Source organism: Falco biarmicus, chromosome 5 (genome assembly GCF_023638135.1).
Source record: "Falco biarmicus isolate bFalBia1 chromosome 5, bFalBia1.pri, whole genome shotgun sequence".
In the NCBI taxonomy this organism is placed as follows: Eukaryota; Metazoa; Chordata; class Aves; order Falconiformes; family Falconidae; genus Falco; species Falco biarmicus.
Genome location: NC_079292.1, coordinates 57,807,330 through 57,823,979, shown reverse-complemented (window position 1 = coordinate 57,823,979; position 16,650 = coordinate 57,807,330). Strand labels below are relative to the sequence as shown.

At 47.3% G+C, this 16,650-nt stretch overlaps 1 protein-coding gene across 2 annotated transcripts; it reads left to right on the top strand.

Moving 5' to 3' along the window:
* Positions 1-5,734: 5,734 nt before the first annotated feature.
* PICK1 (protein interacting with PRKCA 1) lies at positions 5,735-16,585 on the top strand. 2 transcript variants are annotated; one of them, XM_056340947.1, is made up of 13 exons: positions 5,735-5,859; positions 6,852-6,943; positions 7,717-7,828; positions 8,307-8,435; positions 8,559-8,625; positions 9,833-9,922; positions 10,359-10,412; positions 10,512-10,574; positions 10,901-11,034; positions 11,823-11,915; positions 12,912-12,962; positions 14,173-14,317; positions 14,577-16,585. In XM_056340947.1, exons 2-13 carry the CDS (start codon positions 6,903-6,905, stop codon positions 14,819-14,821), a joined length of 1,224 nt encoding a protein of 407 aa, XP_056196922.1. In that variant the 5' UTR covers positions 5,735-5,859; positions 6,852-6,902; the 3' UTR covers positions 14,822-16,585. The 2 variants fall into 2 exon arrangements, with proteins under 2 accessions (XP_056196922.1, XP_056196923.1); XM_056340948.1 differs by lacking the exon at positions 11,823-11,915.
* The last annotated feature ends 65 nt before the right edge of the window (positions 16,586-16,650 follow it).

Here is a 16,650-nt window from a genome sequence, read left to right as displayed (position 1 = left end):
TCATCATGCCACAAAGTTGTCCAGCACCTTTCCCCTGCCCACGCACAACTACAGCAAACTCACTGCTCCTCTGTGTGTCCTCAGGGCGGTGCCAGGTGCGGTGCCCAGCTCAGGTCTAGCAAAGCTTTTCAGGACCCTCAATACATCCAGCCCTGGGCTTGCTCCCCCACAATACCACCCAGCTTTTTTGATGTGCCCCAACTCGAAGCTTCTGCACTGCCTGGTGTGAACCCATCACCTCCACGTGGGCTAAGCCCAGTGCCTCAGACCTGACACATCGGGCTTTCCTCATTAAACATCTGCAGAAGGGCGGAGGGAGTTCTCGCAGCAGGGTGCATCCCAATGGAGCACAGCAGATAGACCCAGGAGCTGGCTGGGGCAAGGTGATGTTGCTCTTGCCTGCATGGGAGGACAATGGAGGATGCACCCAGTGACAGGCAGGAGTCACAAAATGCCAGGAAGTTCTTTTTCATTCGTTCTTTCTTTTTTCTGGCTTTCTGGCACTCTGCAAAATTTATTACACTGATTGATAAACAGCCAGAAATGATGCCGAGCAACCCAGACTCTGCTTCCTCCTCCCTACTCGGAGTGGGGAAGCTGCCTCCCTCCCACGCATGAGCAAGAAGGGCTGGGGCCACCCGGGGAAGGGCATGACGGGTAAAGCAGTGCTCCCGAACAATTAAGCACTGTCCCAGGCACTGCACACCCTTGTCCCGGGAACAAAAGAGTCACACACAAGAGACCTGACTGTGAAGCCTCCATCCGCTTTCATCACTGACCTCCGGGGCAGTCAGGGCACAAGGTCAGCCCACTTAAACTCCAAACTCAGCCAGAAATAGAGCTGGGAAGTGGGCAAGGGTGGCCAAGTGCAGGGGTCCCCAACCATTTGAGGGTTTTTTTGACTGAGCCATTTCATTTCATCAAAGACACATTTTTTTCTGGAAGGAAAATGGAGAGCAGCGGGTGTGAAGGGAGTAAGGGGGAGGCAGGGTGTTCACCGTGAATTATGACCGCTCTCAACAAGAGTCTTTTACATTGTGGAGGTGAGGAGAGGATGGGGTAATTGGCCATGTTAGACCCATGCATAATGAGGGCAACTCTCTGCCTGTTTCCCACCCTCCACTCTGCCATTGCTTACAAGATGTGGTCCCCCATATGCCCCGTCACTCTTCCACTGTGGGGCTCAACACTCCAAGGGCTCAACCCAAGGACCACAAGCTTTGACAGTGCCTTACCAGACTGGCAGTCCTCCTGGGCTGTCAATAACGTGTGGTCATGCCCCTGGTGTGGGAAGGCTGAAAGTTGCTGTATAAATTAAAAACCATCAGCCAAGCCAGGGCTCATATTTTCCACTTGCAGGATCTCAGAAAACCTATTAGGCTTTAAGTCACTGTTTTTTCCAGGTTGTAAATACCGCCTTTGCGTGTAATGCTTTCATGGAGGTAAGAGCTGTACCTTCTGGGTGCCAGCAGTGAGCAGTGTGTTAGTGGCAGGGAAGAACAGACTGTCCTGAGACCTACCTCCTTGACTAGGAGGAGAAATCTGTGGGAACAAAGTCAAGGGGGAATGAAACATGTTTGGTGCGTGTGGAAATACAATGCATCTACCACGGAACAGTGTCCATTTTACCAGGCTTCTTCCCTCTAGATAAGCTTCTGATAACCCTAAATGCAGGAAATTTCAGAGGCAGGGTAATAAAAACACCTGGGGAGGAAAAAAATTACAAAAGAAAAAATCAATCAGTGCACAAAAATACTGCTTTTCACCCCAAAAATGGAAAATTTCACCATCCAGACTAAGTCAGCCTGAACTCCGAAGGACAGCAATACTGTGTTCTGCTGAAACAATATGGGGCAAGCACTCAAGAGCTTGGTGCCCCCATGGGGAAGGATATCTCCATTTTGTCAGAATGAACTGAAGGTTCATCTCATCCTGGGAGGAGTCTGAATACAGCAGCAGTAAGATCCACAGGCTGGGAAATCAGCAGTCAGGTCATTTGTAGCAATGTTTTCAAGGTTTCTCTCCCCTTCCTCTCTGAGTTGGTAGCCCCAAGATGCAAGTGCTAACAGCAAACACCCACCCTGACATGTGATAAACCACACCTGTGTATGACTGTCCCCTATTCCACCTCAAATGGGGCCACCCCCACTTCCATCTCTCATCTGCACCATGTAGAAGCCCCTGCAGGGGTCTGAAGCACCTAGCAGAGGTAGGGCAGGGACGGAGCAGGCAGGCTGTGGAACAGTGGGCAGGAAACACAATCCCCACACTTACCCACTAGAAGTTCCCCTCAAAACAGACAACGTGGTTTGAGGGACAACAATCAAGGAGGATGTTAGCTCAGCATTAGTTGTGTTGACGCTGACAACAGTAGCAGAACAGCAGCCAGAAACACGAGATTCAACACAGACCCAGTACAGAGAAATGCATCTGAGTGCCAAGAAGCTAACCAGTCATGCAAAGTGTGATCTGCTTGCAGACTTCTTATTACACGCGATGAAAGACAAGCAGAAAGGAGTTTGACTCCCAGAGCCTAGGCTGACTTTTCATGGATTGTCTGTCTGGGGGTGGAAAAATGTCTGTACTTGCAAACTGAGCCCTCTTGACCCAGGCTGTATTGATAGACTTTTCAGGATAAAACTGTTTCAAATTTTTGATACAACAATTAATCAGACCTATTCCTGGAAAAGAACAGCTTCCTGGGATTCTTTTACATGCAGGCTAGCCTTATTTTTTTGTATGTTAGATAACCGTTTGCATCAGTAATTCATTAGTTTTTCCCTTGGGAGGAGGCAATTGGCTGGATTTCTAATGAATGGCTTTAGGGCACATGCAGATTCATTCTCCATCTCATGCAGAGAGAATCCAATCGATTCCGGACATGTTAGAATGACTGTACACACACAAAAAAAGCAGGGTCAGTCAGCACACACACACACACACCAGCCAGTGCTTCAGGGACATACACAATGTGCAGACATCACTGGAGCAATACAAAAGCAAGGTGCATCAGCCCTACCGGTTTTGGCCTTGCTAGTGTCAGAAGGTCTGGGTTTTTACCTCAGGCCAGTTCTGCCTACTGTCTTTCTTTCTAATGGCAGGAGCTGCCAGGAGAGGAGACATTTGCTGCTTGTTCTTTTCCCCTGCAGCTCTAGTAGCAGAAGTGGGTGCAAGATAAATGAGGACCCAGGACTGCTTTTAACTAGTCTGTTGCCCAGCCATGTACAAGGCCCTGACCAATCCCCTTGGGCACAACCAAATGATTTTGGTTATGCAGGTGTTCTCTTAGGCGTGGGGGAAACGGGTTTTTTTTTCCCCTTGCAGTAAAATAGGAAAAATATCCTACGGTTGCAAATCCAGTACGCCTGAATCCAGACCCGCTTCCTGCAGCCGAGGTTCTCAGCAGGGCCCACACGGTGGAGCTCCCCTCTCAGAAATGAAGCCCAGCTGACTAGCCTGGTGGTCGCCTCCTCCGGGGTGACCCTGCCACGAAGCAGGAGACTGCACAGGGCCAGTGTGGGATTCCCAGACCTGCCGTGGCCTGGGAAAGACTTGGTTTCTGCCTCTGCTGACGATCTGATGTGTGCTACTGGTTTATTCAGCTTCTGTCTGTATTAACACTCAACTTTGGGCAGGGTTATGCAGGGTCGCCTCTGTGTTGGGCTGTGCCTAGCTAGCCAAGGGCTGGACTTCACTGCGGGCTGCAATGTGTCACAAATACATCAACCCCTAGCTGTCAATAGCAAAGCTACTAGCTCTGAGGAGGACAGATGGGTTTTTTTTGTTTTAATGCATTTCAAAGTATTCTAAGAAGAAGAAAGTTACAGACAGTTGTTTTGATCCAAGAATTTGAAAAAGAATTACACGCAAAAACATTTCCAAATGTTGCAGAGTCTCTCTCGGGACCTCAGGATTGCAGAATCTGTCCAGTAAAATTTTCACTGTCTCTAGGGGTAGATATTCCACCACCTCTCTGGGCTGCCATAACAGTGCTTATCCACCCTCACAGTGGATTTTTTCCCCCTTTCATTGCACTGGAATTCCATGCTGCAACTTGTAACCCTTGCCTCTTGCCTTTTGCTGGCTCTGCCTTCTCTGTATCATCCTCAGCTGCAGTGAAGTGCCATTGAACTGCTGAGCCACAGCAAGCTCCTCACAGGCAGAGATCAGGGCCTGGCTCATCAATTCTGGTGTTTCACTGATGTAAAATTCCTGTTAGCATCCACAGTCAGGATATCAGTCTTCTCTTCAGAGAGCTTATACCTGAAGGACTGCATTTTTTATTCAACTTCCCTTCATAAATAAATCATCCCCTAGACCTAGGACTTCAAAGTGATTATTAACAACACACTCTTGCCCTTGTACTCCAGCATTGTGGGTGGCTTCAGCTGATGTTTTGATGTATGCAGTCAAGAGGTTCATAGCTGCACACTGCAAACACTAACCACTCTCACAGCCAGGAAGAGAGGTCATTGTCATCGGCCAGTCCTTGTTCCTGGTTACGGAGAAGTACTCAGTTCAAAGAGTGAATTTTATTTTTTTTTAATCTGCATCAGTAAGGCAGGTTTGGCAGGCTGGTAATTGCTCAGAAGACAGCAGCAGCTGGAAGAGATGACACATAATGCAACAGGTGACCACATTCTTCTGGGAAATCAAAGCACTTTCCCAGTGATGGTACTATCTTGATGGAGGCAGAAAATTAATTTGAACACCTAACCACTACCCCCACACACATATCACAGAGGAGAAAAAACGTGCAGAAGCTTGGCGATCCTGCCATACACATGGCAGCACAGTAGTTTTGCATACAGCTGTGCTGATCAGCTTCCAAATCACTGCTTCCACAGGTTGCTGCTGGCCTGCCAGCAGTAGGGGCAATTGTACCAACCACTTTCAAAGCTCTTTGTGTCCCTGCTGTCATCTGAATCATCAGTCCAGGGTGTGTTCACATTCACAAAAGTTTTTCTGAAACGCTCCTTTCCGTGGGAGGCTGGTGCTGGGTGTATTCGTGTAGGGTACATCACTTCCCATGGGTAACAGCTCTGTATTTTTCCAAGCAACAAGTGCAACAGGGCCTTTTCCTTGCTGTGGGCACACTTTGGGTGCCCTTCCTGGTGAATGAATGGCCAATAGTTCACCGTGGTCCATTAATAACAGCGGGACAAGCAACGGTGCTGCTGTTTCATGCTGTGCCATGATGCCTGTTCAACTTAGCAGTTCCCATCCTCTTCTTCAGCGCCTGCCACCACTGCAGCTCCCCTTCTGCGACTTAGGGAGCTCAAAGGCTCCGTCTGCCGGCGCCGCGGTGACTGGGGTGCCTCGGGAACCTGGAATCGGATGTAACCCAAAACCTGGGGCTGGAGGCTGCAGGCCCGGCCCCAACAGGCTGCCCAGCCCTCCCTCTCCGCACGCTGCGGTGGCCGGAGGGGCCCGAAGGCCTCGGGGCGGGCGGGGCCGGGATACACCACGCACCCGAAGGGCGCTTTACTCCCAAGAGCAGCACTCCGCCGCACCGGAGGGGCCTGCCTGGCCGGAGGGAGGATGGCCCCTTCCCTTCCGCTGAGGCCAAGGTGAGCCCCCGCCCCCCCACCGCGGGGGAGCCCGAGAGCCGGGCTGGGGCCAGGGCGCCGGCACCGGCACTACGGCCACGCCTCGCCTCTCTCAAGATGGCGGCGGGAGCGAGCTGGCCCCGCCCCGCGGGTCGCCGTCCTCATGGCAACGCACGGCGCGAGCGGAGGGGGCGGGGCTCCGCCGGCCGCTCGGGTGCTTCCGGGCTGGCCCCGGCGGTGACGTGTCGGCGGGTTGACAGCGCCGGGAGGCAGGTGGCGGCGGGGGCCGCGCGCCAGGCGGCCACTTCCGGTGAGCCACGGGACACCCCCCGCCCCCCAGGGCCGCCCCCCCGCGGCTGCCCCGGCGACGGTTTCTGTGAGGGCAGGGGCTGGGTGTCGTCCTCCGCCAGCACCGCGCCCTGCCAGGGCGACCCCTCCTCAAACCGCCGGGCCGGCGCCCGGTTCCCCCCGGGGCTGGGGTTGAGGCCTCGGGCAGAGCCCGCCGCCAGGGCCCAGCGCCCCGCCGCCCGTGGCGGGCCCTCGCCCCGCGGGCCCTGGGGTGCAGCCCGGCGGGAGGGCGGGGGTGGGGGCCACGCAGCAGGCAGCGGCGAAGGGCTGTGTCCGATGTGCGAGGCCGCCGCCAGGCGGGATGCAGCGTGGCCAGCTGTCGGCGAAGCCTGGTGGCGGCTGGTGGGGTCGGGCCACATCACCCACCGTGCCTTGGGTGCTGCCAAAGGACGAGCGAAACAAGACGTGTCTGCTAATTACTGTCCAAAATTAAATAGGAAACAGAACGGGGGGCTCGTGTGTGGGGAAATAATGAGGCTTTTTGGGAAAATGAGTTGCAAAAAGCTTTGCGTAGCCTCCTGAGATAGGAAATGGATGTCAAAATGTGACATGACTTGCTATGAAGTCAAGAACTAAATTGACATGTTTAACAGATGTAGGGGATAAAACTGTAAATATCTTTAGCAGCCGTGGTGCCGGTTGAGCATGTGAAGAAACAGCTTCCAGAAGGGACGACTTTTTGTTCTGTTTTGGAAATGCTGCACATATGTGGGTTTTGAAACCTACAGCATTCAAACTCAAGGACTTTCTCCTGTCTCATTCAGAGCAAAGAATCAGAAACACTTGACATGTTTTTCATCTTTGATAAAAGAACAGAGACCAGGATGTGATGTTAGGGGAAAAAAAGAAAAAAAGAAAAAAAAAAGGAGATCAACAAGTGTGACAGGTTGATTCTTTGCAGTTTTCTGTTGAGATCATTGGTTTATTGGGGTTTATTCTGTTCTTTCTTCCCAGGGAGTTTGGAATAAGCCGTTTCAGACAAACAGGCTCCATTTAACCAAAACAATGTTTGCGGATTTGGACTATGATATTGAGGAAGATAAGCTGTAAGTTTTTTGCTTGGTTTTCCCTGTTTTTTGCCAACAACAGAAATAATCTTTGCAGCCAAGACCTCATGGGAGTGGATAAATTTGCCTGCTGCTGTCACTGTGTGCTGAAGAGTCAGTTCAGTTCTGATTTCTTGCTCCCTATGGGGGCTGGGGATGGGGCATTGATGCACTGGTGAGCAAAGGAGAATGCTTTCTGTTGCTCTGCAATGACTACCCTGCATTTCTGATTGCAAAGCAGTGCTGACAGATCTTCTGTAAATTACTGACCTTAGCCAGAGAGAAAAATATTTATAATGGAGGAAAGATAATGAGGCAAGAAATGGAGAGAAACTCAGGACTCCTTAGGTCTGTAAGGAGGAGGACACTGGTATTTCCTGAGAAGTAAAAGCTTTGATGAGATTAACAACTAATTTAACATGGAGCACTTGTCTTGCATCTCATTTATGCTGTGCAACTTGTCCTCTCACTCCAGCACTAAGCAGATTAAATCTCTAAAACATGATAGCATTTCCTCGGTGTCTCACTCAGTGCCGTGAGTGAGGGTGTCTCTCCCACTTCTGATCTGTGTATGCAGTCTCAAAAAAGATAGCCCAGAAGGTCTTTCTGCTGGCCTGTGCTGATAGACTCTATGGTGGTGATAATGCGATGAATTCAAATGTGGAGTGCCCATCGTGTTTTCAGTTTGTATCAACTCAGACACCGCAGTTGTTTCATACACGTGCGGCTCTGCCATCCATGTTCAGTTATTCATTCCCCCTTTCTCATTCTAGGGGGATCCCCACTGTACCTGGGACAGTGACTCTGAAGAAGGATTCCCAGAACCTGATTGGGATCAGCATTGGGGGAGGAGCCCAGTACTGCCCCTGTCTCTACATTGTCCAGGTCTGCACTCAGGGAGGAAGAATAAAACATCTTGGTAAAACAGTGTTGGCTTGGGAGATGGAAAGCATGGAGAGTCCCTATGCTATTTTTTTTTCCTCAAAGTGGGAGACATCATCTCACTTACCAGTGAATAAGATTTCCTCACCCTAGTACCTAATGGTGTGGAAGAGTTAAATTAAGACTTCTGAAACTATCCTTCTCCTTGGAGAGCATGTTAGAATTCACAGGGACATTCTCAACATCAAGAAATCCTCTCACTGGGGAGGTACGTCCTGGAGGCAAGAACCTCCTGAGAGAGCAAGATGATCAGCCCACCTCTTAGTTAGGAAAGGGGAAAAACTGCAGCTTCACTGTGAACAAAATACAACTGAGTTAAATAAGAGGAATATAATTGTCTGTATTTTGTTCTTCAGCCCTGTGTTAACCTTTCTCTTCCTCTTGATTCCACACTACTTGTGCTCTTTCTCCTTTCTGCTAGGTATTTGATAACACTCCAGCAGCCTTAGATGGCACCGTAGCAGCTGGTGATGAAATCACAGGAGTGAATGGGAAGTCCGTGAAAGGGAAGACCAAGGTGGAGGTGGCCAAGATGATACAGATGGTAAAGGTGAGAGGTAGGAGGGGGCCACTGGAGCTTCTGGGTCATAGTTAATGGTTTATTGTCCATTGGTAAAGGAAGCCACTGCTACTTGCTTCCAGCACAGCAGTTTTGGGTTTGCTCTTTCTACAGGGAGAAGTGACGATACACTACAACAAGCTTCAGGCCGACCCAAAGCAGGGCAAGTCTTTGGATATTGGTAAGACTGGTTTCTTTTTCCCTAGAGTGTTAAAATGACGTGGAGGGATGAAAGACTGGTCCCTGCAAAACCGAAGTAAAATTTTGGTTCTGTTCTTCCTCTTAACTCAGTCATTTTCAAATGGATACTGTCAAAGAGAATTGCAGGTTTAAAAGATAACTTCCCTGACTTCTTGAAATAATTTTAAAAGTTAAATTGCGGCTTGACTGTTGTTGCGGGAGGCTTGTTTTCTTGCACTGTGTTTAACATGGATGATGAAACTCAACTAGATAATAATGTAATTTATTTATTTTTAATACATGTAAGTTATGCTGACCTTTGAGATTTTTAGCTGTACACAGAAATGCATCTATTGAAAAACACTGGTTGCAGTTTCTCAGCTTGGAGAACAGTGATGAAATGCCTGTCTACCTTTATATGGTCTACCTTTCTCACTTTTGTAAAAAATCTGTATATTCTTTTTCCTTTCATTTATTTTCATGGTGATTAAAGTTCTAATGAATTGACAGGGGTTCAGGAAAATCATGAAGAGTGAGATGGATTTCTGGGGAAACAGAGGTGTGGTGAGAATATGGTATTTTCCAGAGATGCTGAACACTGTGGCTTCAGCTGAGTTATTGGGAACTGCGGGCACTTGGCACCCCTGCAAGGTTGCCCCTAAATACATGTAGCTGGGTCATCTAATTCTAAAGAGGGTATAACTGTGTCTAGTTATTTGCAGGGTATGACCACCAAAGACAGAAATTAATTCCACCAAGGGGTGACAAAAGGGTTTAACTAAGATTCAAAACGTAAAAGTAAGCAAAGGGATAAGTTTGAGCATTAAATACTATTTGTCTTGCTTTCAGCCTCATCTCCTGACTTCATTTGCAGTAATATAGCAAGTAGCATAAGCAAAGTTTAGTTCCAAATATCGTGATAGGTAGCTTATAGCAAAGTGATTGATCGGAATAGTCTTCCAAAAGAAGTGCTGGAGCTCTGGTGATTGAAGTATATAGGATGTGAGAGCAGAACAGATAGGCAAGATAGAGGATGTGTTATGCACAGCTGGACCAAACATCTAGTTTCTATGCTATTCTTTTTCTGCCTGCTACCTCAAAAGTGAGTTAAGTTCAATTTATTCAATGCCTGAGAAACTAGTGAAGTATGCTATCAGGCCCATAGAAATGATACTGATCCTGGTTTGCAACTCTCTTTTGGCCTTTAGTATTAAAGAAGGTAAAGCATCGACTGGTAGAGAACATGAGCTCAGGGACAGCGGATGCCCTGGGATTAAGCCGGGCCATACTTTGCAATGGTAAGTGTTGTCCAGGAGGACATTTTCTTAAGGGAACACTTACCCTTTTGTGCTTACCTACTTTTTATTGTTATTTGCATGTTCCACTTATTCCATCGTAATTCTTTCCTTTTGCTGTGCTCGCTGTTGTGATTGCCTCTGCCCTTCCTGAGTGATATATCCAGTCGCTGGGGCCATTTAAATGTTAATTAAAGTCAAATCAATTTAAAGTGGGGACCCACTTAGTGGATGCCAATAGGTGATGACCCCACACTGTAAAGTAAGTTTGCAGTTGTTTTTTAAAAGCTTCCCATGTTGGGCCAGGGGACAGGCATTAAGAGACGAGGGAGTTTTGAACCAAAGATAAGAAAGTGGTGTTTTTCTGGCTGATCAGGTCTTAACCACATCCTGGATTTGACTGTTGTAATTCTGTATTCTGATTCTTGTTTCCACTTAGATGGACTAGTGAAGAGATTAGAGGAGCTGGAGAGGACTGCAGAGTTATACAAAGGTAAAACGTGTCTTCCATCAGACACCAAATGGGAGAGCAGGATGCCTCCATTATGTTTCAATGAAATTACTTAAACGTTTTTTCTGGCTTCCATCACAGGCTTGACAGAGCACACCAAGAGTCTTCTCAGGGCTTTCTTTGAGCTATCTCAGACACACAGAGGTAAAGAATCTTGAGTGAAGGGAGCAGAAATCTTTGACCTCCAGTTTCAGGAGTTCTAGTCAGTACTTAAATGCATGGTTCTCTCACTCAAAGAAAGTTAAGTGTTGCAGAAATGAGCTGGGAAGGGCTGCTTTCCTGGCATTGCCAGTTACGGTGCTAACACAGGTCCTGTCTTTCACACGAGACATTGAAAAAACACCCTGCCAGCCTCTGGTCTTTAAGGAATATATAGCATCATTCCCCAGCTAATTGCAAGGTTATGGGAAGGGGTCAACTCCAGGGTCAACCTCTTCTTTCATCTGTCTGTATTTATTACCCTCATCCAGCATTTGGAGACGTTTTCTCTGTCATTGGTGTACGGGAGCCTCAACCAGCTGCCAGTGAAGCCTTTGTGAAATTTGCTGATGCCCATCGCAATATTGAGAAGTTTGGGATTCACCTTCTGAAAACAATTAAGCCGGTAATGAATTTAAGCATAGAAGTAAGTGGTCTGGAGAAGAGGGGAATCTAGAAAGACAGAAGCCTGTCTTTGGAGGTGTGGTCTTAAAGATCATTCATTGTGGGAAAAACTCTTTGCTTTCCTTCTTTCTTCATAAGGAACCTAAGAGGTAATGTAGCGAATATATCAATCTTGTCCCTTTGACTTTTGTGCATGAGTGTATCCCTCTCCTTTTCTTTTGTGGATGAGGGGATAGCTTGATCAGCGGAGTCCCTAGAGCCCTTTTCCTGATATTGGTACCCATAATTTAAAGATATCAACTAAATTTAAAAAGAGTTTAAGTAAGCAGTTCAGGAACAATTCAAGGATTTGAATCAATATATTTGAGTGAAAGTCTCCAGGGGGTCTGTCCACTTAGTTTAGCAAAGAGAGGTTTAAATGTTGACTGGGACACCACTTTCAGTGCCACGTTGGATGGACAGCTTTGGGTAGTGGGCCTTTGAATGAGGGAGAGTGCTTTCCAGGACCAATTGAAAATGAGATTAAATGAGTCAAAAGGAGATAAATTCAGATTAGAAGGGAGGCATGCATTTCTAACACTGGAACCACTTGCCTGTGACAGTATTGGATGCTCTAACCATTGCAATTCTGAGTCAAGATCAGAGATTTTCTTTCAGATATGCTCTAGCTCAAAAAAGAGTTAACTCGAGGCAGTCTTATGACCTGTGCTGGTTAGAAAGTTGCACTTGATGAACTGTAGTCATGCTTTTTGGTTTTTTACATTCAGCAACAGCATGTTTCCCTTGCAGATGCTTACTGACTTGAATACGTATCTTAATAAAGCCATTCCTGACACAAGGCTGACTATCAAAAAATACCTGGATGTCAAGTTTGAATATTTGGTGAGCTGCGAGCTGCTTGCTTTTTTTTTTTGCTTTTTTTTTCTTCCCTCACTGGTGGTTGAAATTAAGTTTCACAGAGCCATAGCCTGAAAGTCACATATAGCCTGTATGATCACATACTCATCCTTCCAGAGTCCTTGCGAGAATGCATCATTTTTTCCAATTCTTTGTCTGCTGCCAGATTACTCAGATTCAGACACCTGCTTTTAACCTAATGGTTCACACTGGTAAGAAAGATCTCCCAGAGTTCAGGTGACTTACTTTCTACACGACTGAATTAATTTCCTAATTTATTTGTAGAGTTCCTGTGCAACTTATGCTTTTGAACTCCCCTAAATAGCTCTCTAGTCTGTGTTTTCCAGGTAGTTTTGGATAGTCTTTCTTCAGCCAAAGTAAACAACTGTCAAGACATATTTTTCATTTAGACCGTGCCTTTTTTTTTCCCCTCCTCCATTCCACTGACACCTTGTTTTCTACACCCAAAGACAGTAGAGTCATTAAGTGCATCTGTTCTATTTCCTTTTACCAGTTGAGAGGAGTATTTGAAGCTGCAGCCCTAAGGCCAGTGAATACAGCAGCATGTCTTCCCACATCAGTCCTTCCCACAATTCAGCTTTTTTTTTTCCTCTTTATTTGTTTTTTCCTCATACTTCTCTAATACTGTTTTCCTAAACAGTAGATGAACACGGGATTTTTCTCTTACTAGGTTATACTTATCTAAACTATTTGCTACTGTAATATAAATATTAAGTGCCTTCGCTCTCCCCCACTGTTTTCTCTTCCCATCTTTCTCTAAATAGATTTTATTTCCACTGAGGTGTTTAATATACTGTGATCCCACTGTGCTTTCCCCAGTGTCCCTAGCTGCAGCATTGAAGGAAGGCTTGAAATGGTACAGCTCTTATGCCTGCAGATGATGATGGAATTGCTTCTAATTCTTAATATTTCCTTCTTGTTTTGCCTTTTTTTTTCTCCTTAATTTTAAAATCTGCAAAGTCTTACTGCCTGAAAGTCAAAGAGATGGATGATGAAGAGTACAGCTGCATTGTGAGTACCAGTACTATGGCAACTGCAACTGCATACTCTTGTTTCTGCCGCTTCCTTATGCACACTACCTTATAATTGCGAGAGTTCTCCTGTGCCTGTGTGCACCGAAACTGGTGAATGCATCCTAAGAATTACACGCATTTGTTCTTAATGTATTAGAAACTGGAGAGCCTTAAATGCTGCCTGGGAAACACTGCAAATAACTGTCATGAATCGCTAGTGCTGCAGAATAGTAGAGGGACCAGACGTCTCCTCTGCAGCTTGTTTGCTCGGTGGTTGCCTGTCTCCGTGTTTAAGTACTATTAGCTTGTGTAAGGAGGATTAAGGTGTTATCTTCACAGATTCCATTTGTGTACAGCTTATCATTAATTCTGGGCTTTTTCTGAGAAACGGAGGGTTAGCTTCTCTCTAGCAAAACGCTTGTGAAAGCTGCATTTGTAGTTGAAGAAAACTGATTAAAGGATCTCTGTTAACAATAGGAATTTTAGGGTTTAGACTTTTATGACTGTAATGCTTAACAGCTCTGTTTAAGATAGCTAAAGGTGTCCCTGACATGCCCAGTTTCCCTGCGTAAAAGTAAGATCTTGTTTTACCCTAGGTGTTGATCTCAGAGCAGGGATCTGATTTTTTTGGAATGCCTAGTTCCCAATGCCAGGAAGGAATAAAATTTTCCTGACACAACATTTAATTATATCTTTCCTTCTAAATGTGAAGGAAAGAAACCCAGTCTTGCCCAGCAGAGTAACATCTTTGAGTTTTGGCACATGCAGCATGCATTACCGAGCCATAGTCTGTAACGTGGGGTTTTATGTACATTATGTTTGTAGGAGCAAGAAAAGAACGCTGTTTTGCTGACAGACCTAACCCTTTTCTCTCAAAACTATTTTGTGGGACAATGTATAGGTCCCTCCGTCCTGGTTTCCAGTGTTATGTCTGGATGACTGTAGATCCCACAGTGGTCCCTGTGTATGTCACGTATATGTATGTATAGTATGTTATGCAATGCGTACAGGGCAGAGCTTGCAGAGGAGGGCAGAATTTTTCGTGTGATTGATATAAATTAATATATTCCTCACACCCTAGACTTGTTTGTTCATAGTGCCTGTCTTAATAGTTCAGATAAGAAGCCATGCCACTTCTCCGTGCTGGGTTGAAAGGTGCCTGTCCTTTTGTCTTTGCGTAGTAGTGATGCTTTTCTTTACCATGGCAGGCTCTGGGTGAACCCCTCTACCGTGTCAGCACTGGGAACTATGAATACCGCCTTATCCTGCGTTGCCGGCAGGAGGCTCGAACACGCTTTGCCAAGATGAGGAAGGATGTGCTAGAGAAAATAGAGCTCCTGGACCAGAAACACGGTGAGTACCACTGCTGTGTCCAGCACCTGAAGGGGTCAGGCAGACATGGCTTTGACCTGCATACTCCTTCATCTCAGCTCAGAAGTCTTTGCTGAAGAAGTCTTTTGTGGCTGTGCCTGAGACATCAGCTCTCGGAGCCACAAGGAATGAATGTGTAGGAGACTATATCTAACGCTGGCGAGGGAGGCTTGATCGCAGCCTTTGTGCTGTTCAGGAAGGGGGTTTCACCTGATTTGTTCCCAACATGTCTGTGCTACAGTGCAGGACATCGTGTTCCAGCTCCAGCGTTTTGTCTCCACAATGTCCAAGTACTACGACGACTGCTATGCCGTGCTCCGAGATGCGGACGTCTTTCCCATTGAGGTGGACCTTGCCCGCACTACTCTCAACTATGGGCAGAAGGACACGTACACAGATGGGGCGGAAGAAGAAGAAGGAGGAAGCGAGAGAGAGGGTAGCGGGAAGGAGGACACAAATGGTGAAAAGCTCATTGATGGTGTCTGAGCGTGCCCACATGGCCAGAGGAAAGACTTTGTGGACTGTTACGAAAACATGTATTTCACATGGCGATTCATCCTCCATGATTTCTGTGTATGTCTGGCCTGGGATTCCTCCTCTGCTTTGGGTGGGGGTAGCTGGTTGGATTGGGACCAACCTCTGCTTTCCGCTGTCTTCCCTTGCTTGTTTGCCTGGACATTCCTTTTTCCCCACTTCTGCTGCCCAACTCGAGTACTGAGGTGTGGGGAGGAAAATCCCCTACTGCACCGCCACATGACTCTGTGCAGCCGGGACACTGCTGAGCATGTGGGGTGCACCACTCCCCACTGGCATATGGAAGACAGTTAAACATCTGCAGTTGCCCCCTTCTGTCCTCCCCTTGTGCTATGGGCAAGAGTTAGCACCAGCATTGTTTTCTTCACCCCACTGCTCGCTATCTTCAAGCTTCCCATTCACCGGCCTGTTTCAAGCTTCCTCTGTCTCTCCCATCTGTCTTCATGGGACGCAGGAACAACTTTTGTAGGATGAACACTCCCACCACTCCCAGCTCTCTGCGCCAGTGTTTTTAAGAAATACACGTCTGAACTGATGCCTGGAAGTGGTGGTGGTACATGTGATGTGATCACCCCCGCCTCCATCCAAGGGGCTGGGGGAACCCCTCAAAGCAGGGGCTGGTGGAAGTAGCTGCCTAAGATGCTGAGCTGCTGCAGCGATGAAGTGTCTTCCCCTGGCTGCCATCCTCTTCATAGTCCCTGAGCTCCTGCACAGCTGGCACTGTCTGCACACTCCATAGCTATACCTCAGAGCTAGAATCCTGCAGGATACTGCTTTGCCCTTCCCTGGGGACCTGGCTCAAGAAGGAGCCCCCTACTCAGCAGAGATGCTGAGGTGAGCATACTTGTCTGAGGCAGATGGGTTCCTGGAATAACAGCAAAGCTGCACACATTTCCTTTCCGTTGTTCTCTTCTCTTATGGCACCTTGTAATGGACAGTAACGAAGTGTGTTTCTTGAGATTGTGCAGCCAGTCCTGCACACTTTTTCCTTGTGCAGGTGCCAGGAGGAGCCACCTTAGACCCACAAAGGAGATATCCCATCCTTAAACCAGAGGGGAGAGACAGGAAGCCTTGTGAGGAGTGGAAGATGCAGCCTGTAGGCAGAGGCCTACAGAGACTTTTTTTAGTGCAAAGCGTGAATAGCATGCCATCCCCACTGTCCGCACAACCATTTGGTGCCGCCTCTGGGCCAGCTGTAAGCAGTAGCTAACATCCCATTCCCCAGCACGAGGGAAGGGGGGAAAAGAAAACCAAGGTAAGTGAGGCTGCTTCTTTCCTCCTTCCTTTTCTCTTCTCCTCCCTCCATCCCTGTGGGCTGATCCCAGATGCAGACGGGCCTTTCTCTTTTAGCAGTCAGCACAACTGCCAGGAGTGGTGTGCTTCTTCGAGGCAAGGATTTTGACTTCTCTGTCATTACATTTTAGTGGTCATGAGTGAAGTTAAAGGGCATTAATTTATGATCAAGATGTTTGTTTTGTTTTGTTCTGTTTTCTTTGATTTGTTTTTGGAGGTTCGTCATCTCTGTGGGTGCCTGGAAGAAAGCCACCCATGGTCAAGCTGCTCTGGAAGATTTAAATGGGCTCTGATGTACTGACTGTTGTCTCTAACAAAGAAAAATGTGACATTTCATTTCCTCTCCTTCGTGGGTTTTCTGCAGAGATTTGTTTGCTCATCCTCCATTGGTTTTAATCTTAAAATATAATGATGGAAAGATGAGTGTCATGTGCTGGCCATTTTTGTTCTTGCTCATGCTGATGGGTAATCTCTGTGCCAAGCAGCGG